Genomic DNA, 25,473 nt, shown 5'->3' on the forward strand with positions numbered 1-25,473 from the left:
TTTCAGTTTTCAGCCATTAATCATAGCTTGTTTTTTTAGAGTAGTGTGAGCACAGGTATCTTGTTCACCTGCTAGGGTTTGAGGGCTGCTAGGGTTTCTGAAATAATGGCAGGTATCTCCATTATTTCCTGAGATCTAGCAGCTTTCTCCCTCTCTTTGCTGATGGTTGCTTGAGATGTGCAGGAAAACATTTTTTGAAGGAAATTTTGTGGGCGTTCGGGGAAGTTCTCGGCTGAACCAGCCAACTCCCGCAGGCTCTTCTGTGCAGAGCCCAGCTGATTGTGCCCTGGGTTAATCATTAGGAGTTTCTTTTCTGTTTTACATTGAGAGATTTTCTTTCTGTTCACAGTGAAGTTCAAAATTGCTGATATATTGAAAACATTACTGCTGTTATTGCTAAATCTGGCATTTCAGGGGCCACAATTTGTATATTAGTCAGCTGTCTAGTGTTTCAAAATTTTCTGATCTAGGGTTTCATTTTCAGTTTTGCTTAGGTCAGGTTTATTTAGGGTTTTGATTTTGGTTTTATGTACATATTATTTTTGGGTGATTTCAGGTGGCAGAAGCAAACACCACATATTGATCTGAGGGCCAAGCCAGGTCCAAGCAGCGAAGTATTTACATCTGCTCCCAGCATTCAAGTGAATAGATGATGGCATTTACGCATTAAATCTCGCGGCATCAAACCGTATTCACGCCAATCATCCAGGATTCTGCGATCGTCAAACGGAGTAAGGGCTGACTGAGAATGACAGATGGAGTTTTGGTGACTTTCATCGAAACTTCTACACTACACTAAGCCGGAATTCTTTCAATACGCTTCAGCTCAGCGTGCAGCATCCAAGGAGATCCACGTCATTGCAGAAATCGCATTTTTTGGCATGAAACGTTTGCCATCCAGCGGTAATATCTTCCGAACGCCGTCCTCACACCTGCGTTCCTCCATTGAAACCTCGCGGATCTGCATACGTCCACGTAAAATAATAAAGGGAAAACGCGAAATCGATACCAGGTAATTCGTTGGGTGAAAACATGTCATTTTGGTGGACGGGTCAGGTAACTGCGTCTTCAGGCAAATTTTTCTTTTGTTTATGCTTTCGCGTAGCAGGTGAATCGAACGTTTTATGGTCATATAGCACGCGTTAGAGTTCTGTGTGTACGTAGGGATAGGGTTACGATTTTATATTTTTCTTTTTCAGCGTTTGTGCATCGTAGGTTTAGTTTAGTTTTCTTTTTGTGTTACGCATTTTGATTTGGTTATCGTTTAGATTAGCGTTTCATTTAATTAGATTTAAATTCATCAAAAATAACGAAAATATATCTATGTTTTAGATCTTAATGTATTTTGTATTGCGTAAATCTTTAGAAGCGTTTAGCATAGTTACGATTTTAACTTTAGATTTTTTTTAGTTTTTATAATCGTTTTCTTTTTTATAGATTTTTTTTATGAAAACAAAAAAAAAAGGATTTATTTGAACTAATTTAGGTTTAGTTTATGTTTTAGATTTTTGTTTAGTTAGATTTTATTTTGTTAATTTAGATTTGTTTTAATTAACTTTTAATGTGTTAGTTTTATAATTAGAATTTAGAATGTTTTAAATTAGATTTGTACATACTTTAATATTAAATTTTTTGAGGGTTAGATTTTTATTTTTATTTTTATTTTTCATTTTCATAAAAAATAAAAAGGGTTTTAGTTTAGATTTAGAATTTTTGTTTTAGTATAAAAAAAAAAAAAAAAAAAAAAAAAAAAATTCGAAAAAAGTATAAAAAATAAAAATTTCGTGGAAAATTTATTTTTGCCTGATTCAGTTGTTTTCATGTTATATCTTTCATGCCGAATTTTTCAAGTCGAGATGTGAAATTGATATCTGGTTAATGGTTTACGATTCGTGGTGGTTTGAGCATTCATTCTTTCAGTTGCTGGATATCGTTTTTGGTCATTCTAAGAGCATTGTGAATTAGCTGATGATAGATGATTGTTGTTCATGGTCCATATTTTTATATCATCTAACAAGTAATCGTTTTAACCATAATCTCTTAAGGCACTGGTCTGCAATTTATCAAAATCCATCGAGCCCTTTTATCATCGTATCTCGTGTCTTCCAACCAACTGGTCGACAGTTGGTCTCATCACCTCACAGGGTCTACCCCCCTTAGCCGCGGGAGACAGGCTTAAACGGAGAAATCGGGGATCAGAGTGACAGCCCCCGGTCCGAGCGTTGTCGTGCCAATCTGCGCGACAACATTTTTGGCGCCGTTGCCGGGGACAGAGTTTTTCTGTTCCTGGAGTTTCATCGACATTCATCTTCTCATCTCTCATTTGAGCTGGCAGATTCAATATTTTGGCATCTTTTCATCACATATCAGCAACATCTCTTCGGTGTGTTTCTTGTTTGGGTGGCGACTCCATTTTTTATTTTTTCCCAGACAAGAAGCCTCCCACATATCTGTTTGTTGGTTACTTCTTGGATCTTAGAATCAGTTTTATTGTTCAAGTGGCGACTCCACTTCTTTCATCTTTTGATTTTCTTGAGCAAAGAGCTAGTTCTATCATCCATCTGATCCCTTATTGTTCATCATGGATTATTCATTCAAACCATGTCATTTTACTGATAATCTCCATGATCTTCCGAAAGAGGCCATTTGTAATTACTTAAGTTCTCGGGTGATGATTCGGTCACTGTTAAAAGGCATTTAAACAAGTTTACTTGTGTAATGATCTTATACTGTAGATTTCCTCAATATAATAATGAAGATTTCAAGATGCGTCTATTTGTCCGTTCTTTAGAGGGTGATGCCTTGAATTGGTTTAATAACTTTCCTAATGATTTTTTCACTTCTTTACAAGACATTCTCAATGCTTTTAAAGATAGATATGATAGTCCACACAGCTTGCCTTCTACCTATAAAATTGTGCAAAAAGAAGAAAGTAATCATATTAAAGGTCAAGCTGTTGAAGAAAGAGTTCAAGATCAGAATATGTCAGATCACGTTCAGGATAGTGAAAAATCAGTGATAAGTGACAATGAAAAGGAGGAGCAAAAGCAAATAATACAAGATTTAAAGATGCTGGTAAAAAATCTGGAAAGCAACCAAATTAATCTTATCAATGATGTTAAAACTTTACGCACCCATCTAGAAAAACGTAATAAGGAGATTGAGGACACGCAAAATCAGCATGCTAAGGAAATTGAGGCCATGAAAACTAAACATGAAACGGAAATTGGAAACATGCAAGCGAATCATGAAGAAGAAATAAATTCCATGCAGCATTGCTTGATGAACATAAAGGAAGAAAATGTTAAAGTAATAAAAGACATGGAAGAACATCATGCCAGACAAATCAGCGCTATAAGGGATGAATGCTCTAGTCAGATGGATGCCATTAGAATACAGGTTCAAAAATTTCAGCAATTGGAAAATGAAAGAAAACAGATAACATCAATAGATCAGGAGCCTTCTGACTTGTTGCAACAAGATCCATCTTATTATGAGGAGGTTATTAGTTCAGTTGAAAGATGGTTGATCGAGGATGGACTTAAGAATGATAAAGATCAGATGCGGGCTAAAGAGAGACATATCACGCGTACTTCATCTAATAGTTTCGAGACAGAAAGTTCCAGCTCATCAGTAATTCATCCTGCCAGAAAGAAAAAGCGCAAGAGGAAGAAAATGAGAAGAAGATTTGACGCATCAGACGGCTGCGAGCTGCTTGATTTTCGGATAGGAAAAAGTCCTACCATATGCAAAATTGGACGTGGCACATCCGACAAGCAGCCGACAGATTTGCCTGAAAGCAGGCAAATGCTCAGTATGCACTATATTGAAAACATCTGATGCCGTAGGGCATCCTTTGTATCGTATTTCTAACCCTACTCCTTGTTTTTTCCGCATTTTCGTTTCTGTTTTAGATAGTTAATAAATGAAGAGCTTTTATCTTTATTGTGCTTAACGTATATGCTGATTTTTGGATGGACGCTACTTATTCTTGTGTTGTATGGATGCAGATTTTGGATTCTCACATTCCTGCAAGCAACAACGTGTCCCCAAGTAGAGCCAGATGTTGACCCCTACTGGTCAACTACCCATGCAGTGCACCCCGTTTTTCTTGACAGAAAGAAGCAGCACCTGATCAGCATGTCCGTGCCATCCTGCCATCATCAGCAGTTTGATCTTTTTGAATGTAAACCCAGTCTGCATGTATTAACTGTAAATAATCTTAGCAGACATGAAGTCATGTATGTAATTTGCCTAGGTGGACCTAACTTTCTGATGATAATCTACGTCCCGGAAAGTTTTTTGTCTCATCGATCCACGGATCGGCAGAGTTTTCCTTCAAACTTGACCCCAAAGCCGGGATTGATTTTGTCATCAGAACTTTAGGAGAATCTTATATGTTGATCTGCTAGATTATCGTTGTGTCGCAGAGCTGGGTGTTTTGTGAGGGTCTGTATTAAATGGGTTTGTCCCTTAAGATATAATTTTGTAAAAGTCATGATGTAATGTGTCCTGAGGGTCGAAAAATGTTTAAATCCCCTCATGAGTCCTAAGTCCTAGGTCCTAGGTGATGTTTCCGAAAGGGCTTAGTTCAGTGATCCATTTTAAAATGAATTAAAAAATTAAAAAATGAATAAAAATAATAAAATAATAAAAAATAATAAAAAATTAAAAAAATGAAGCAAAAACCCTAACTAATAAAATAATAATATTTTAAGTTAATAAATCGACGGATGAGATCAAGAGATGTCTTGATCCTCATCAACGGTCGAGATCATTTCTACATGGATCACTCGAACTAGCCGTTAGGATCATTTCCTTTATATAGGGTCTTAGGGAGTCATTTGAGATCATCTGATCTGTGAGTCTGTACTGAAAGCTCTCTTGTAATCTGATTTCTGATTAATAAAGAAGACTTTGGGGTTCAAACTGGCTGGTGTTACTCTCTGGGATTGTTGTGAGATCTTTAATTTTCTGCATATTTCAGTTTTCAGCCATTAATCATAGCTTGTTTTTTTTAGAGTAGTGTGAGCACATGTATCTTGTTCACCTGCTAGGGTTTGAGGGCTGCTAGGGTTTCTGAAATAATGGCAGGTATCTCCATTATTTCCTGAGATCTAGCAGCTTTCTCCCTCTCTTTGCTGATGGTTGCTTGAGATGTGCAGGAAAACATTTTTTGAAGGAAATTTTGTGGGCATTCGGGGAAGTTCTCGGCTGAACCAGCCAACTCCCGCAGGCTCTTCTGTGCAGAGCCCAGCTGATTGTGCCCTGGGTTAATCATTAGGAGTTTCTTTTCTGTTTTACATTGAGAGATTTTCTTTCTGTTCACAGTGAAGTTCAAAATTGCTGATATATTGAAAACATTACTGCTGTTATTGCTAAATCTGGCATTTCAGGGGCCACAATTTGTATATTAGTCAGCTGTCTAGGGTTTCAAAATTTTCTGATCTAGGGTTTCATTTTCAGTTTTGCTTAGGTCAGGTTTATTTAGGGTTTTGATTTTGGTTTTATGTACATATTATTTTTGGGTGATTTCAGGTGGCAGAAGCAAACACCACATATTGATCTGAGGGCCAAGCCAGGTCCAAGCAGCGAAGTATTTACATCTGCTCCCAGCATTCAAGTGAATAGATGATGGCATTTACGCATTAAATCTCGCGGCATCAAACCGTATTCACGCCAATCATCCAGGATTCTGCGATCGTCAAACGGAGTAAGGGCTGACTGAGAATGACAGATGGAGTTTTGGTGACTTTCATCGAAACTTCTACACTACACTAAGCCGGAATTCTTTCAATACGCTTCAGCTCAGCGTGCAGCATCCAAGGAGATCCACGTCATTGCAGAAATCGCATTTTTTGGCATGAAACGTTTGCCATCCAGCGGTAATATCTTCCGAATGCCGTCCTCACACCTGCGTTCCTCCATTGAAACCTCGCAGATCTGCATACGTCCACGTAAAATAATAAAGGGAAAACGCGAAATCGATACCAGGTAATTCGTTGGGTGAAAACATGTCATTTTGGTGGACGGTTCAGGTAACTGCGTCTTCAGGCAAATTTTTCTTTTGTTTATGCTTTCGCGTAGCAGGTGAATCGAACGTTTTATGGTCATATAGCACGCGTTAGAGTTCTGTGTGTACGTAGGGATAGGGTTACGATTTTATATTTTTCTTTTTCAGCGTTTGTGCATCGTAGGTTTAGTTTAGTTTTCTTTTTGTTACGCATTTTGATTTGGTTATCGTTTAGATTAGCGTTTCATTTAATTAGATTTAAATTCATCAAAAATAACGAAAATATATCTATGTTTTAGATCTTAATGTATTTTGTATTGCGTAAATCTTTAGAAGCGTTTAGCATAGTTACGATTTTAACTTTAGATTTTTTTTAGTTTTTATAATCGTTTTCTTTTTTATAGATTTTTTTTATGAAAACAAAAAAAAAAAGGATTTATTTGAATTAATTTAGGTTTAGTTTATGTTTTAGATTTTTGTTTAGTTAGATTTTATTTTGTTAATTTAGATTTGTTTTAATTAACTTTTAATGTGTTAGTTTTATAATTAGAATTTAGAATGTTTTAAATTAGATTTGTACATACTTTAATATTAAATTTTTTGAGGGTTAGATTTTTATTTTTATTTTTCATTTTCATAAAAAATAAAAAGGGTTTTAGTTTAGATTTAGAATTTTTGTTTTAGTATAAAAAAAAAAAAAAAATAAAAAAATTCGAAAAAAGTATAAAAAATAAAAATTTCGTGGAAAATTTATTTTTGCCTGATTCAGTTGTTTTCATGTTATATCTTTCATGCCGAATTTTTCAAGTCGAGATGCGAAATTGATATCTGGTTAATGGTTTACGATTCGTGGTGGTTTAGAGCATTCATTCTTTCAGTTGCTGGATATCGTTTTTGGTCATTCTAAGAGCATTGTGAATTAGCTGATGATAGATGATTGTTGTTCATGGTCCATATTTTTATATCATCTAACAAGTAATCGTTTTAACCATAATCTCTTAAGGCACTAGTCTGCAATTTATCAAAATCCATCGAGCCCTTTTATCATCGTATCTCGTGTCTCCCAACCAACTGGTCGACAGTTGGTCTCATCACCTCACAGGGTCTACCCCCCTTAGCCGCGGGAGACAGGCTTAAACGGAGGGATCGGGGATCAGAGTGACAGCCCCCGGTCCGAGCGTTGTCGTGCCAATCTGCGCGACAACAGGAGTTTAATGTCAGATTTGACAAAGTTGTGTGGGATATTCAATAGATACATAGACCACTTGCACCCACTCTTATTACATGCTATATGAATGCGTTCTAGTGCACTTTCAGTTTCATTTTACATCTCCAAACCAACTAGTCTAGCAGATGCAAATTAAAAAGCTAAAACAACCAATGCTAGTTGAGCATTATCAGGTTAGACAGAGATCATACAGAATCCCGGAGCTAAACCTGAACCAAAGGGCAAAGAAAGAGCATCTAGTTCAATAGAACAGGCATATCCCATAAGGCTTCTAAGACAACAAATGAAAGAGTTTCAAATAGCTGTGCGGAAATCAATAAATAAAGATCAGCAAGCCATGCAGCAGAATCAACAGATGATGCAGGACAGGATACTAAGGTTGCAAAGGAATTATCAACAGCCACAACAACAGTGTGATACGAGCCAAGGGGAGTATTCAATTGACCATTGCAGAATCAAAAGGCCACTAATAATTTGGAAACAAGTAATGTAGTGGATCAGCCACTACCCTTTTGGTGTAGATCATGTTAGGCAGGTCATTCAGAGAAAGCTTGTGCTATTGCAATGAGCCTTAGCAGAGTGAATGCAGAGAACTTTTGTGAATGTTTGGGCTAGGATACTTGAAAGTTGAAGAATTCTTGAGATTGTAGGGGAAAATATTGAATTATAGCCTTACATTGCTCCAACAACCAGCATGGTATCCTCAATTACTGGAATGTTATGATGGTTTTGGATAGATAGGAGAGTAAGACCTTGCCAAACAGCTGATGGCTCTACATAGTTATTCATAGCTGTGAGTAAGTCCCATGCAAAGGAGACTATTTGGTATCCTTCTGGGTTGATGATGAACTGCCCTCACACCTGTTGCACATCAAAGGACTCTTTTTCTTAAAGAGAACTAGCCCTGCTGTATTTGCTGGAGAAATAATTTAAGGCTCCTCTCAAATGTGCATGCTTCTTAAAATACCAACAATTTTATTTGGATATGGATTTTGATGGATCTGAGACAGGTCAAAGTAGATATAGGGGAAGGGAAGATTCATTTGCTATCGTAGTTACTTTTGCAATGTTTAGATCATAGTCAAGTCACCAAGTACTGTTGAATTTTAAGGGAATATTTTTATTTTTCGTACTTTTGGTTGGCTTTATATTAGACTATTAGTATAACATATATTAACACCTTGATGAATAGCCTTCAGTGCAAATATCCTTTAATGATTAAAAGGGTAAATTTAATTAACCTTGAATTTTCCTTCACTTCATTAATTTTGTTTTTGAGATTATTTCAGATTTTGCACTTTTTTACTTTAATTTATATGCTGCCATAATTCTTTGCATACTTTCTGTTCCTCTTTCAAATGGGGGATTCTTGGTCTCTTTGGGTACCATGTACATTTTGTTTTAATTTTATGGCTATGATTATGAAATTTTGTTTTATATGACTTGTTCATATCTGGGAAGCTTTATGGTTCACGATGGTGCATCATGTCTCGGTCCTCATTGTGTGATAAACCATTGTTGTTGACAAGGTGCCCACTGTAAATATCTTTTTAGTCATCTTGCAGTGGGTCCTGTCCTGGTAATGACGTTGAATTTCTATGTCAAGTGGTCCCAAAATAGGCACCATTCAACCAAAAGGATCTTTTTTGATCATGAGTTGAGGGCAATATATTGATTATAATATGAATCTACAGGGTTATATCATCGAAATAAGTTAACATATATAAATTGAGACCTTTACCATGATACATCTCACATAAATTTATAGAGCTTTTGACTTGTTGTCTGTTTATGCAGGGTGATCTGTCTGCATATTTGAAGCGAAAAGGATCATTGAAACCACTGAAGGCAGTGAGATTTGCCCTTGATATTGCAAGGTCTGTTGTAGCTCATTGTTAGATGCATTTGGTCCATTTCAAGATTTAAATGTTTCTTATCATCTAAATTTCCTTGCACTTGTTCTCAGTTTCTCAAGAAAGCACAAACTAAGGCCTTCTGTTATAAGTCTGAATATAGTGTTGCACCAGCTTTTTAGTTTGTGAATTCTGCAAAAGTGCAATATAGATTTTTTTTGTCTCTTTGGTTGCATATGCTGGTATTGTTATTGGCAATGAAAAAATCAAAATGATGAATAAAGAGTTTTTGATGCTAGGAGGGCACCTATCTACTTGGATTACCAATATAGGCCCTGTCAAGTGTGTTGAGAGTGTGGGCAAAGTGTTGCCTACCAACCTTGAAGGAATTATAATCTTAATAGAAGGCCAGCTGCACTGAACCTGCTTGAACCTATAAAAGACCTGAGCAGATCTCTTTAGGTCTTGAAAGACAATCATTTCTCCACAACCACAATGACTAGCCAACTATAAAAGACCTGAGCAGATCTCTTTAGGTCTTGAAAGACAATCATTTCTCCACAACCACAATGACTAGCCAACTACGAAGGGAATTATCTGGAGATCTTCTTCTTTATGATTATCAAGCCAAGAATTTATGGGTCCCTCATTGAACACTCCATTCCATTCTCCAATCCCTGTATCTAGAGACATTACCAGAGTCTGTGGTATCTTGATGAAAAGACAATGAATAAAAAAGTGGGTGTTATAATCCTCCTCTTGGCATAAGCCATCTCCCAGGACCCTACCAACTTCTCTTCCATGTTATTTTTCCGGACAAACCTAGCACCTGACGAACCATTAACCTAGCAGATTACAGGTTTACTGAATGAATTGCACAGTTAGGTTCCTAACATTAATTAGCAGAAGCAAAACAGAACCAATCTCATAAAATAAATGACACAACAAATTCTGCCCAACCAAATCAGTTCAACATCAAATTGATTTAGAACATACTTGGTTTCTCGTCCTGGGATATTGGCCCAATTGAGAAAATACATGTACAACACTGGATCTGATCTAGCTGATCATGCGCTCCTTGGCTGATCTGGATCTTCTTGTTGTCACCTTCCTTGGACCCAACATGCTAGGTTACCCCATTTTGTGATTTGCCCGCGGGGGTGGATACGGCTATTGAAATATTGTAGCTGCGGTCGGTATTTATGTCAACAAAATCAAAAGGAATTAAATGGATATTTTATCATTCATGTAGGCTCCAAACTGGACATGTCAAACCCACCAAGAGAAGGGGTTCGACCCTTGGTCAAAACCCACTTGATAAGACACATATAAATTGACAAAGAGACCTCCTCATTTGGCATCATCAACTCGACTTCTCTCTAGCGAATTTGATCTTCTGTTCACACGTGCAAAGGAGGAAGAAATCTGAAATTTGACCAGCGAACCTTTACTCTGACTAACGAGATTTGACTAGTGTTGACTTTGACTACTTCTAGGTTGCGTTGACCGAGTCTTTGACTATCCTTTAGAGCAAATATTCTGGCATCTTTGACTGAAGAAGTTGACTGAATTTCTGGGCATTGACTTTTTGTTTTGACTCTCTTTGACTTTCTGTGTTTGACTCTTTGACATGTGAGCATACATTTGACTTTTTCTCTCTCCTTTGACTAGTTTAACTTGGAATTTGGTTTGGTCAATGGAATGATATTTTGATTGGGAATTCAGATGTACATATTGATTGAATTGGACAATTTTTCCTAAGAAAAGATTTGCTGGGTTTTTCCCTTGTTTGGGTTTTCCTAGGATAAAATTGTGTCACTTGTGCATCATTGTTTTACTGTGATCTCTACTGCCCTATTGTACTTATGGTTGAAATTTTTTGAAGTGTGATTGCTTTATGATCTGAAGTAAAGAAGTAATTGTATTGTTGGAAGAAAATTATTTGGTAGACAATTTGTGCTTGTTTTTAATTGCACTATAAAATATCAACATCGTATCAGACGAGTGTCCTGAAAACATCTTTTCGGCAATATCGGTGAAATCTCGACAAAATATAGGAAAATATCAACAAACATAAAAAATCATATTTTTCTTAGCTGAGATTTTCAAAATATCGCAATATTTAGCTGAGATTTTCAAAATATCGTGATATTTAGCTGAGATTTTTCAAATATCATGATATTTACCTGCGGAAATGTCGTTTTCGTGAAAATCGCATGATATTTGCGATATTTCGCGAAATATCGCCAATATTATCAACACTGCTCAAGATAATGAAGGAAAAGTAAGGTACAAGAAGAGTGAAATCACAACCATGAGGATTATTGTTGAATCTTTCAGAGATCATCTAATTCCTTATGTTTCAAGTTTGTACACTTCAAAGATGTATGATGCCCTAGTTGGATTGTGTACCATGAATAATGAACTTAGTGATATCAAAATGACAATGGTTGATACTGTAGAAAATTATGCAAGTGTTGTAGCCCAACCCAGTTTCAAGTTTTGCATGGTTTAATGCCCAACTAATCATAAAACATATAACTGATATATACATCAGATTTGCATTTAGCTTGAAACAAAAAACTATTCTACCACATTTTATTTTTCAGCTAATACAAGAGAAAATAAGCAAGCACACATACAAAATTTTACACACTTGTTTTTGGTCTAATGACCTTGGAAAAACCCACAAGGGGAAAACCAGACTTCAAGGAGGATTTTATTTGCTTCTTGGGAATTTCTTACAACATTAAACACAACAAGAAATTCAACTTATCTCTTCCTTTGAAGAAGCTTCACTGAGGTCATCTTTTTAATGAGATCTGATATCTTCTGACACAGACTCCTCTGTTTAGTGAAAAATTCGACCTCTTTTACAGCTTCTTGCACATAGGAAATCTGACCACAGAACAGTCAACATCTCAGCCTGAAAACTTGGTCATCTTCAGCAGGAAATACACACATCTAAAGCAGCCTACTCCTCTCTTAAACTACACACTGAATCCCTGTTAAAACACTGGCCTGTGAAGCTCGCAGATTACACTCAGAACTGGCCCGAAAAACAAAAATAACATGCCCGAGAAACACACATAACAGGCCCGAGAAACTCGGGATCGGTTGTGGCTGACAGTAGGAGCGTTTCTGGTTGCCTGTATGCTGAATCTGGTAAATTTCAGACCTGAAAATAACTTGACCTGTGAGCCGATGATTACTTGACCGTTCTCCTTGAAAACCGGCCTCTATTCTTGCTTCTAATGTGGCCTCCAGGAGATTTGATCTACTGTGGCATTGTTCCTTGTTCTCTGCTGTGAGATTTCACACAAATTCTCTTCCTCCTCTCAAGCTCCTCTCTTCTCAATAGCTTCTCATGAGAATGACTGAGATAATTTTCTGCTTTTCCCTCTTTTGTTTCTCCAAAGTGTAGAGAACCCTAACCCTTAGATCTAATGGCTGAGATTAAATCTCAGCTCATTAGATCAAGGGTGGAGATCAATCCCTCTCTTGACCCCCTCCCTCATGTGGTTCCCCTTATTTAATGAGCCTCGTACTTTTTAATGTTTTAGTACCATGGTCACTTTTTCTCTCATAGAATATAAAAGTCACTTTAATGATATAAAGTGTACTTTGGACTTTTTACATAAAGTGACTTTTAGAAACACATGTGACTTTAATAACTTAAAGTACACAGTACAAGTCTCATAAAAAGTTCTTTAGCTCCTTGATATTAATAAACTCATAATATCACCTAGATAAAAGATAATTAATGCATCTCCCTAGGCCAAAAGGAGAAATGCCTAGGAAACACCTCCTTGGTATCCCTATTTTCAACACTCCCTCTTACCGAGGAAGGTGTTTCTCACCACTCCCATCCTGTCTATGAAGAATACGTGCTTGCCTTTTGGCAATGACTTGGTGAGAATGTCTGCTACCTGTTCATCAATGGATATATACTCAAACTTCATAGCTCCCCTTTGAACCCAGTGTTTGATGAAGTGGTATCTGATCTCAATATACTTTGACCGGTCATGAAATATTGGATTCTCAGAGAGTTTGATACAACTCTGATTATCACAGTATATTGAAGTTGGTCTCAGCCTTTTGACCAAATAAACCAAATAGCATCTTGCGAAGCTAAATTGCCTTGCAACGTGCTTGACTAGCTGCCATATACTTTACCTCTGCGCTGTTCAATGCCACTGACCTCTGTTTCCTGCTGAACCATGACACAACTGTTGATGCCAACGAGAAACAACACCCAGAAGTACTCTTCATGTCATTAGCACTGTCAACCCAATCTGAGTTTGCGCAACCAATCAATTTGACTCCATCTCCCTTGACATAGTCCAGACCATAGTCCACTGTGCCCTATAGGTACTTCAACACATGTTTTGTAGCCACCGAGTGCACTCTCTTAGGCTCCATCATAAGCTGCCTCAATCTGTTGACTACAAAACAAATCTCTGGTCTAGTGTTGACTAAATACATCAAAGAACTGGTCAGCTGATGATACAAGGTGGGGTTCACTAACTCGCAATGTGAAGTATGCAACTTCTTCCAGTTGGTGATGATAGGAGTAGCCATAGGCCTGCATCCCTCCATATGAAATATCCTCAAGATATCACCTGCATACCTGCCCTGGCGAATGAAGATATGCCTATCCTCCTGCCAAACCTCCAAACCCAAAAAGTAATGCATAAGTCCCATATCGGTCATATCAAACTTTGAATTAAAGGTCCCTCTTGCATTTCTGGATGAGTCTGTCCTCTCCTGTAATAAACAAATCATCCACATATAGAACGAGAATGAGTGGATCGTCACCAACAATAATGAAATAGAGGTTCAGATCTGCATCACTCTTTTGGAAACCCATTTGCTGCAAGTAGGCATTTATTCTCTTACCATGCCCTCAATGCCTAAGTCAGTCCATACAAGGCTTGCTTAAGCCTACACACGTGAGACTCCCTCCCATGCACCTCAAAGCCCCATCGCTGTGCAATGTACACCTCCTCTTGAACAAGGCTTCTTGGAAATGGGAGCGGAAGCGGAAGCGAGAGCGAGGAGCGTTTAGAAGATTTCACGTCGGGATTGAATTTTATATAATATATATTTTTACATATTTTGATGCATATATGTCGACAAAATCATGTAGAATGATGAATTAATTATAAAAAGCATAAAAAAATGAATTAAACCATATAACATCAATCATTTAGTAGACATGGGATCCCACTACATGGGATCATCAACATGAGCTACATAAACATCATTTGGCTGAGTGTCCAAGGACACCTCAGAAGCCTCTGCAATCTCAATAGTAGTAGTGGTGGCAACAAAACTAGACATCAAAACTACAAATCACTGATCAACATGATCACTCATGAAACTCATCATTGATTTAGCGCTACAAGAAATGGGATCATCAACAAGAGCTACATAAACATCATCTAGCTCAAAGTCTTCAGACTTGGATTGCTCAACCTTATAATATGGTAGAAATTGAAAAAAATTAACATGCCTAACCAATGATTTTGGTTTGAGTGAAGGGTTCATCTCCTCAACCTTATAACATGGTAGAAAATGCTTGGCATGCATAGCCAATTATTTTGCTGTGAGTGAAGGGTACATTTTAGTTAAGGCCATGGTAGAGTAGTTCAATAAGCAATACCACGAACATCAACGAAGTTCAACAATCAATGAAGCCAACATCAAGGCACTTAAGTCTTAAAGGGCTTCATGCCCTTGATTAAATGCTATTCTCATACCCTCACACATGACAAAATTAATTGGAAACATTGCAATCCCCTAAATCTTGAAATCCTAAAAACCCTATGTTGCACGGGTTTCCGAACCCGGGGATGGGGTTCTCGAACCCGTCCTGGGTTCCCGTCCCTAAGTACCGGATTCGGGTATGGGTTCTTCTTAGAAGAACCCATAAGAACCGGGTTCTTCTATGAAGAACCATGTTCTCCAAAAAAAAATCGGGTTCTTTTCCTTTAACGGGTTCTTTGGGTTCTTGGGTTCTTCGGATTGGGTTGTTTGGGTTCTTCAAAAAAAAATTATACTACAAATTTAATTTTCAAGTAATTTTTTTTATTGAAATTTAAAAAATAAAAAATAAAAATTAATAATATGATATTTATTATTAACAAATGTCAAAAACTTAAAAGTTAAAATCTAAACTTTTTACTAACCCATAACCATCGAATTTCATTTTTGTTTTTGGTTGAGCTGTTCTGATTTACCCATTTCACGTGGCCGAGGTGTCTTTGGTTCACATGCATCTTTGGCAGATACATGCAAGAAGAAGGATCCAATTAATTGGTGGTGGCCTCATGGTGTTGATGCTCCTGAGTTGCAGCAATTTGCCATACGGTTACTTGGATAGGTAGCTTGTTTGGAGTTCCTCATCTTATTCAAAATTTGAAAAATTCTCAATTAAATATAGGAAATTAATTTTAATTTTTAAATTTTAAATTTTAAATTTTCATTTTAGTTTTAATTTCTATTTTTAAATTTTAAATTAATTTAATGGGCTTCCCCTAATATTTCAGGTAGCTAGTTCATATTGTGAGAGGAATTGGAGTACTTATGCCTTTATTCATTTAGTAAAGAGAAATAGGTTGGGCTCAAAGAAGGCAGAGAACATAGTGTACATTCATAGCACTCTTCGTCTCATATCTCGAAAAGACCTGGGGTACAAGGAGGGTCCTTTCAAGAGATGAGACCAACACATAGATGATGTTATGTGTGTGGAAGAGGAGATACAACCAGATGGCCTTATTGAGCTACCTCCATTTGTTATGGATGAGCAAGAGCCTCAAGATGAGAGTGATTCCTACCTAGAGAGCATGCTATTTGAAGATCTAAGTGATGTTGGTGACATGGATGTTGATGACATGGCTTGAGGAAGCCATTGTTCATTAGGCTTTAGCTATCCGAGCTATGACAATGGCTTCCTCAAGCCACGTCATCAGCATCCATGTCACCAACATCACTTAGTAAAAACCATTATGTCTGCTGGATTTTGAGTGATATCTAAAAATCTATTTTCTCCATATGAAATCCAATGAGGTCGAAACCACTCTCAAACATCCTGAGTCATTTCATGGTAATTTTAAAAATTTAAGTAAAATGATGAAAATGAAAGATAAAGGAAATGCCACTTTTACTTTAAGAATTTAAGATTACTATTGATTGCTAACATTGCTAGGGTTGAGAATCTTAACCATCTGTGAAAGTACTAGGGAGGGAGCGATTTTTTCTTAGCAGGAGCGACCAAGGAGCAATTTTTTTTCGGTGGGAGTGCGCTCCCAAAAATATCTCGGGAGCGCGCTCCCTGGGTCACTCCCTAAGTGCTTTCGTTCAGAGCGTGCTTCAGGAGCAAGGGGGAGGGGCTCTCCTGCAACCCTGCGCCTGAATAACACCATTGAGAAAGGCGGTCTTCACATCCATCTGGTGAATCCTGCAACCCATCTCAGCTGCTATAGATATGACTGCTCTAATGGAAGTGTAACGAGCAATTGGTGTGAAGGTCTCCTCATAGTCAACTCCCTCTACCTGTGAGAACCCTCGCGCCACATAATGAGCTTTGAACTTCTCCATTCTGCCATCTGCAACATGCTTGATCTTATAGAGCCACTTGGAAGTCACCACTGACTTCCCCTCAAGTCTTGGCACTACCTCCCAAACATCATTTTTCAAGATGGAGGCATACTCCTCTACCATGGCATCCCTCCAGATCTACTGACTAGCAGCCTCCTCATAGCTATCTGGCTCTATCTCCACAACATCTGCCACAAAGCCACCCAACCTCTCTGGTGTTCTACTCTTTCTCATTGACCACTTGGGTTTCTGCACTGCCTCCTGGGCTTCCTTCATGGTGTCATGAAGTCATCTTGGCTTCCTCTTCCCCGTAATAGCCTCCTCATCTGGTATGGGAAAATCCACAACTAGAGCCTCTCCTCTTGACGAAGAAGGCTCTCCTATGATCAATGGAGATCTTGGACTCTGAGATCCTGCACCTGACGATCTTGCACTCTGTGAACCTGTCACCCCTGAAATAGATGATCCTCTTGATCCTGACATACCACCTGATGCTCCTGAAACCTGTGGTGTGGCCCCTTGCTGAGGAGCCTACTTCTCTCCTTGATCAACTTCTTGAGACCTCCTCAAGGTCCTCTCCTCCTCAAATCTCACATCTTGCCTTTGGAAAAATTTCCTCGATGCAAGAATATATATGCGGTAGGTCCTGCTGTTCTCACTGTAACCCATAAAAATACCCTTCTTTACAGTGGGTTCCAACTTTGTCTTCTTCTCCTCGGGGACTTGTGAATATGTAAAGCACCCAAAGATGCTAATGTGCCCAACCTCCGATTTCTTGCCACTAAACACCTCCTCAGGAGTCTTGTTCCCAAAGACTCTATGTGGGCTCCTGTTCTGCAAATACATTGCAGTGTTACACACCTCGACCCACAAGAAGAAAGGTAATCTCTGATCATGCAACATGGCTCTAGCTGCACCCACTATGGCCTTGTTCTTCCTCTCTTCCACCCCATTCTGTTGGGGGTTATAAGGCACTACATACTCCCTCTTGATGCCAACACTCCTACAAAATTCCATCTCCATGGAGGTATACCCAACCCCATTATCTGATCTCAACACCTTGATCTTCCTCCTTGTCTGGTTCTCCACACGAGCCTTAAACTCTTGGAACCTCTTGAAGACCTCATCCTTGATCATCAAAAGGAACATGCAAGTGGTCATCAATAAAGGTCATATAGTACTCTCATCCGCTAAGTGATACATGAGACATAGGACCACAAACATCACAGGGTACCAAGGCAAAGATACCTGTAACTCTGTTGTCATTGCTCAGGAAAGGTGTCTTCATGTACTTTCCTAAAGCACACCCACTGCACACATCATGGTGACCAGTGCTGCTGTAATCCTGTAACCATCTCCCTCAACATCTTGAAAGCTCCATGGTGGAAGTGGGCCATCCTCCTGTGCCATAGCTCGGATAACTCACTGTCGTTGGTCTATGCCACCAAGGCTCTAATAGGCTGAAACCTAAACCTTTATAGCCTCCCACTCTGAACTCCATTAGGTCTAGTATGTTTGACACTAGATTCCTGGGATATATCAACACCTGTCCTTTGCGGAACACAACCTCATATCCCCTGTCCTTCGATAGGCACTGATATCAAGTTCTTCTTCAGCCTTGGAACATAAAAAACATTTGTCACCATCAAAGGAGGTAATGACTCCCTCTGAAATGATACTACCCCCACTCTTGCTGCTCTGACCTTGGAGTTATCTCCAAGCACAACCTCCAAGTCAATATCATCCTTTGAGAGACTCGTGAAGTGCTCTCTCACTCTAGTCATATGGTAGGATGCTCCACTGTCAACAAACCATGCACAGGAAGATGTAACATGAGTGGCTAAACTCACCACCAAGGAAAACTCATCCACTTTTGCTGATAAGGGAAACTCAGTGTCAAATCTGGAAGTGAACTCGTCCATCTCACTGAAGCTGAAACCCCCTGCTTCTTCTTATTCTTCTTGTTGGGACACCGAACAACATAATGATCCATCTTCCCACAAGAAAATCATTTCACTTTGCTCATGTCCTCCTTCGCCTTTTGCTACCCCTTCTCCTTCTTTGCTCCACTAGAAGACCCCTTCTTGGCCTTCTTATTGCCCTTCACTGCAAGGACGACATTCTACCACCATTATGACTGCCAACCTTAGCACTCCTGATCTCCTCTTGGATGAAATCGTGCTACATCCTCCTCCAATCTAGAAAGTGCTCTTTGGCCACAATGCCATGTATGAATCCATCTTATTTCTGGGTGAACCCATCTAATGCAATCCTGACCAACTGGTTTTCTGGGATAGCCTCTCCCACGACAACCAACCCATCCTTCACTTGTGAGATCCTGGTGAGGTATGAGGTCACACTGTCTGTCTTGGGCATCTTGGTGTTTCTTAGCTTTTGCCTCAAGACCATCTTCCTTTTCTCATTGGAACTTTGGTGTAATGTGACCAAGGACTCCCACATCTGATAGGCAAACTTCATCCTAGTCACATGAGAGACTAAATGGTCTTTAGTGGCATCTAGAAGGATCCTCTTAGCCTTCACATTCTTCTTGTTGAAGTCCACCAACTGAGATGGATAAGTAGGTGGTTGCACAAGAGCCTCAACAATGTCCCACACTTGAACTTCCTCCAATAAAAGCATCATCCTCTCCTTCCAGGGGCCAAAGTTATCAGCCCCACTCATTTTATTCTCTACCCTCAACCCAGTAGCCATGACCCTCACAACCAACAAAATTGAGCAAATCTGATACTAGGCAGTGTCCTCCCTCTTAACCAACAACTCTTTGTGTTTCTGACTGAGGTTTAGCGACTGCTATTCATTGAGCTAGAAAATATTTGCTTGTTGGTCTTTGTATCAACTGATGTAGACTTTCCGATCTGATTGCTCTCACGCTCTAATTGTGAAATTTTTATCTATTGCAGTCATTGGAAATTATTCTTCTAACTGTAAATTTAATTATGCAATTTATTTGCTATGACAAACAACGAATAAAATCACAACTGCAATTTTCAACATAAAAATATTGTAGAGAATAAAACATTGAAAACTGAGAAATTCTAGCGCATGCAAGAATTTTGAAACTGGTATTTTTGGACGATTGTCCCCGGAAAAATCCAATGCGGGAAAACAGGTGCAACAAATGAGGGTTTTATTATTATTCTTCAGCGTCAATTCATAGCACAATAATTTAGATGCTCAACTAACAATCTAATCTGAGGAAAATACTGGCAAAATTATTGTGAGAATTTTCTCTCACCCCACAGCTAATTTCCGCCTCCAAAATTACATCCCTAGCCTTTGCGCTGAGCCTCCTACGTCACCCTTTGCGTAGTGCTTATGTAGACGCTGTGGGGATTTCAACCTTCCTTCCTTTGCCTCTTCCAGGAACTGGAAAACTTCCTCCCGGAATGTTGTTACCCTCCTCTTCCACATGCTACTCACTCTCTGGCTCTATCGTCTCTGTTGAATTATTGCCACTGAGAAAATCGAACTGCCTAGGCAACTAAGTATCTGCACTGGTCTGCTCTCCATCAACACATCGATCTCCTCTTATAATCCACTGTTGGAGCACCAACGACCAAGATTAAAACTTAATCAATGGCTAGGATCATATCTAGATCGATTCGTGTAAGTTTCTAGATGATTCTCACATTATCTCAATTAATACTGATTAATTAACCATATTCCCTAAGTTTAGACTTAGGAAATATTTAAAAATTGGTTAATAATCTAATTAAGACACTTCTAGGTGGAATTTCCATAAACGATTTCTGGGTTTTGGAGATCTCATGCATTCTAGCCTCTCCACCGAATTTCGTGGCTAGAACACATCTGATGCTACCAAAACTAACACTCCCTCTTAGCAAGGAATGTGTTCTAGTGCTGCACACCCTGCCACAACACTGTCTCTGGATAATCTCCTATCACACTGCTGATGTTTGGTTGTTGCTGCCCACCAACCATTGCGCAACTCTGATATACGTTGCATCTGTGCTGCTGCTGACTCTCACATATTGTTGCCAACACTGAATCTGCATTGCAACTTCCTCTCATCTATTGCTGCTGCAACTAAGAATCATCCAAGGTAATTTGCCTCTGCTACTGAAATAGGTTCTCAACCATACCCATTTGTTCTCTGAAATAGACGAACTTAGCTCTTCCTAGAGCTTTCGTGAGTATATCTGAACTTGCACTTCTATGGGAACATACTGTAGATAGTTTTCTCCACATTGTACACAATCTTTGATGAAATGACATCAAATATCTATGTGTTTCGACCTGTCATGAAACACTGCATTCTTAAAGAGATTTATGCAACTCTGATTATCATAGTAAACACTGGTTGCCTCCATCCTTTGCCTGAACAAGCTCACTAGTAGCTTCTGAAACCATATAGCTTCGCACATAGCTATGCTTGCTGCCATATACTATGCTTATGCAGAGCTTAGTGCTACTGATTTCTGCTTCTTGCTACACCAAGAAACCATCCCTGATCCAACATTGAAGCAATATCCAGGGGTACTTTTCTTGTCCACTAAACTGCCAGCCGAATCTGCATCTGTGAATCCACATAATCTGACATCATCTCTTCGGGTATATATCAACCCATACTCAACTGTACCACGCACATACCTCAGAATGTGCCTCACTGTTTCCTAATGTACCCTCTTCAGCTCTACCATGAAGCGATTGAGGGTATTGACTGCAAAGCAAATATCTGACCTAGTATTGAATAGATACATGAGAGATCCAATAAGCTGTCTATACAAGGTGGCGTCGACATCCTTGACATTTGATGCATCTATCTTCTCGTAGTTGGTGATCATGGGTGTAGACATGGGTTTGCAATCCTGCATTCTGAATCTTTTCAGAATATTTGTAGCATATCTTCCTTGCCCAAGGAAGATCTTCACATCCTTCTGCCACACTTCCAATCCTAGGAAATAGGGCATCAACCCCAAATCCTTCACATCGAACTCTGCTGCCAGATTCCTCTTGTAGTCCTCTATGAGCCCTGATTATCCTGTCAAAAAGAGATCATCCATATACAAAACTAGGATGAGTGGCTCACCCGCTACCATCAAATAGTAAAGCTTGGGATCTACGTCATTCTTTACGACTCCCATCTGCTGCAAGTAGCTGTCAATCCTACCATACCATGCCTTGGGAGCCTGCTTGAGTCCGTATAGAGCTTTCTTCAGTTTGCACACATGAGTGCGCCTCTCATGAGTCTTGAAGCCCTCTCGTTGTTCTATGTACACTTCTTTCTCTATCACCCCATTCAAGAAGGTTGTCTTGACGTCCATCTGGTGAATCTACTATCCCATATGAGCTGCTAGGGATATAATTGACCAAATGAAAGTGTATCTGGAAACTGGGGCAAAGCTCTCCTCATAATCTATCCCTTATTTCTTTGCATACCCCTTTGCCACGAAGCTAGCCTTGTATTTTTCCACACTATCATCTGCAACATATTTGATCTTGTAGATCCATCTAGAACCTACAACTGATCTGTCTTTTGGCCTTGGCACTACCTCCTAAACATCATTCGTCTGGATAGAGCTATACTCTTCTACCATGGAATCTACCCATACTTGATGATATGCGACCTCTTGAAAGCTGGAAGGTTCTGCAACCTGAGCCACCAATGCTTGGTACCTGTCAGGCTGTCTGCGCTCTCTTTTGTTCGTCCTACGAGTTCCAATAAACTACTCTGTATCTCTGAATGTCTGACGAACCTCTCTGCTAGCTCGGCCACTAGCTGTGGGAGGTTCAACCAGCTCCTCATCTTGTCTCTGTTGCTCCATCGACTGAGAACTCTCCGGATTTCCTGCACCTGAGGAAATACTGGTACTGGTCACAATACTCGATCCTTGTGACTGTCCTCCTGCTTGCCCCACTAGTTGCCCTGTTGCTGGACCAAATGAGCTTCTGTTGACTGATTTTGATCACCTGTGGGCATCTCACGAGATCTCCTGAAAGCTTGGTCCTCCATGAACTTCATGTCTCACCTCACTACAATCTTCCTATTACTAGGAATGTAGATCTTGTATGCCTTTGAGATTTCACTGTACCCAACGAAGAACCCCTTCTCTACAGTTTGATCCAGTTTGGTACATTTCTCATCTGGCACGTGGTAATAAGCAATACTGCCAAAAATTAAGAAGTGATTAACTTCTGGCTTCTTCCTGTGAAGACTCCTTCTGGCGTTTTTCCCCCAATGCTTTATGAGGAGTCATGTTTTGAATATATATTGCTGTGTTACATGCCTTTGCCCATAAAAATCTGGGTAAATCCTGGTCATATAACATAGCCTTTGCAACTCCAACAATGGTTCTGTTTTTCCGCTCCGCTACACCATTCTATTGTGGATTATATGGAGCTGTTGATTCTCTCTTCATGCATTCCTTCGCACAAAAATCTGTGAAGTCTTTATCAATATATTCTCCACCATTATCTGAGCGAAGCACCTTTATCTTCATCCCTGTCGCATTTGCCACCAGAGCTTTAAACTCTCTGAAACGATCGAAGACCTCATCTTTGGTCTTCAAGAAGTAGATCCAAGTTTTCCTAGAATGGTCATCAATGAAGGTGACGAAATATTCGGCACCGCTGAGAGCTCTAGTGGACATCGGGCTGCAAATATCTGAATGTATGAGTCCTAACACACCATCAGCTCTGTTGTCACTTCTTGGAAATGCTGCCTTAGCATACTTCCCAAGTACGCATCCTCTGCACACATCATCGTGTTCTGTGCCAAGTTCTGGAACCCCTGTTACTGTTTCTCTGAGCATCTTGAGTGCTCCATGGTGTAGATGTCCCATTCTCCTATGCCATAGCTCATTTACCTCCTTCCATCTCTGCCTCCTTGTACCTAGAGAAATATTTTCTAACCCCTGTCATGTGAGCTGATGCTCCACTGTCTATATACTAGACACCCTATGACGCTGATCTTGATAAGCAAGAAAATTCGTCCTCCAACGTGGAAGACAAATTTGAAGTCTCCCGAATGTCACTTCTGTCCATGGTTATGCTGAAGAATTTGTAGTGTTCTATTCCTCTTTCACTTGACACTGTTTCTACATTAGAAATCTGTTGCAAAACCTTCTATGTCTAGCTAGAGATTTGCCCAACGAAATAATTGAGCTACTCCCTCTGCCTTTCGAATCACTTGAATTGGAAGAATCAAAATTTTCTGCCCCTTTCTCAGAAAAATCAAACTTTCTCAAGCAACTTGACCTCCGGGCAAAAAAACTGCATTGCCCTTGGGCATTTTGGCTTGTTGCTCTTGCTGAGCAGTGAAATTCCTTTTCTTCGTTTCTAAGCTCTCCAACTGATTAACTATGCTCTGATACCATGTGAAATTTTTATCTATTGTAGTAACTGGAAATTATTCTTCTAACTGTTAATTAAATTATGCAGTTTATTTGCTACGACAAACAACGAATAAAATCACAACTGCAATTTTCACTGCGGAAAATAAAATACTAAAAACTAAGAAATTTTAGCACACACACAAGAATTTTGACACAGTTATTTTTGGACAATTGTCTCCGGAAAAATCCAATGCGAGAAACCCAGTGCAACAAATGAGGGTTTTATTATTATTCTTTAGCAACAATTTTGAGTACAATAATTTAGATGCTCAATTGACAATCTAATATGAGGAAAATATTGGCAAAATTATTGTGAGAATTTTCTCTCACCCCACAACTAATTTCTGCCTCTGAAATTACCTCCATAGTCTCTGCCCTGAGCCTCCTGCGTCACCCTCTGTGTAGTGCTTACACAGATCCTATGGGGATTTTGGTCTTCCTTCCTTTGCCTCTTCTAGGAAGCACGCATAACAGACCTGAGAAACTCGCGATTGGTTATGGATGACTGTAGGAGAGTTACCAACTTCCTGTACACTGGTTTTGGTAAGTTTCAAACTTGAAAATAACTCGACATGTGAGCTAATGATTACTTCAGTGTTCTCCTTGAAAATCGACCTCTATTCTTGCTTGTAACTCAACCTCTAGGAGATTCGATCTACTATGGCATTGTTCCTTATCCTTTGTTGTGAGGTTTCCCTCACAAATTCTCTTCCTCCCCTCAAGCTCCTCTCTTCTCCTCAATAGCTTCTTATGAGAATGAATGAGAATTTTTTTTCCTTTTCCCTCTTTTGTCTCTCTAAAGTGTAGAGAACCCTAACCCTAACCCTTAGATCTAATGGCTGAAATTAAATCTCAGCTCATTAGATCAAGGGTGGAGATCAATCCCTCTTTTGACTGCCTCCCTCATGTGGTCCCCCTTATTTGATGAGCCTCCTAGTATTTTTTAATGTTTTAGTACCATGGTCACTTTTTCTCTCATAAAGTTTGTTATGCCCTACGTTTGATAATTAACAGAATTTAATGAAGCTTAATCAAACAATGATTTTTAACCCGAATTTAACAATTTACATGCAGAAAAATACCTGAAATTCTGTTTGAAGGTGTTTTTGGTCTGTAGTTGCTCCCACTCTTGCTACCAAACCAACCCTTATGGTCTCAGCCTATCTGGGATCAACCTATCCGGTTCCCAGATCCAAAAGACTTTAAAGGTCTCCTGGCCCCTGTGCCCAAAGCTCCAAGAACAATGAAGACTCAATCTTCCTCTCTGTTTCGGTTTTCCTCGAAATTTCCTCTCTTTGTGAAATGCTCCAAAGCTCCTCCCTTCACTTCACTCCCAAGGCAAAAACAATCCCATTGTTTCCCCAACAAATTTGACCCATGATTTTTTCTCTAATTCAAATT

General features: G+C 39.2%; 1 protein-coding gene across 2 annotated transcripts in view; it reads left to right on the forward strand.

Annotated features, from left to right (window-relative positions):
• LOC149180832 (serine/threonine-protein kinase 12-like) overlaps positions 1 to 25,473 on the forward strand; it is a 287,777-nt gene that overhangs the window by 120,630 nt on the left and 141,674 nt on the right. For both annotated transcript variants that reach the window (XM_089416312.1, XM_089416313.1), the window contains exon 6: positions 9,039 to 9,118. In XM_089416312.1, coding sequence (XP_089272438.1) covers positions 9,039 to 9,118 — 80 coding nt within the window. The remainder of the gene's footprint in view (positions 1 to 9,038; positions 9,119 to 25,473) is intronic.

This window comes from Pinus tabuliformis, chromosome 3_2 (assembly GCF_031772625.1).
Source record: "Pinus tabuliformis cultivar Carrire ecotype Pingquan chromosome 3_2, CPIR1, whole genome shotgun sequence".
Taxonomy (NCBI): Eukaryota; Viridiplantae; Streptophyta; class Pinopsida; order Pinales; family Pinaceae; genus Pinus; species Pinus tabuliformis.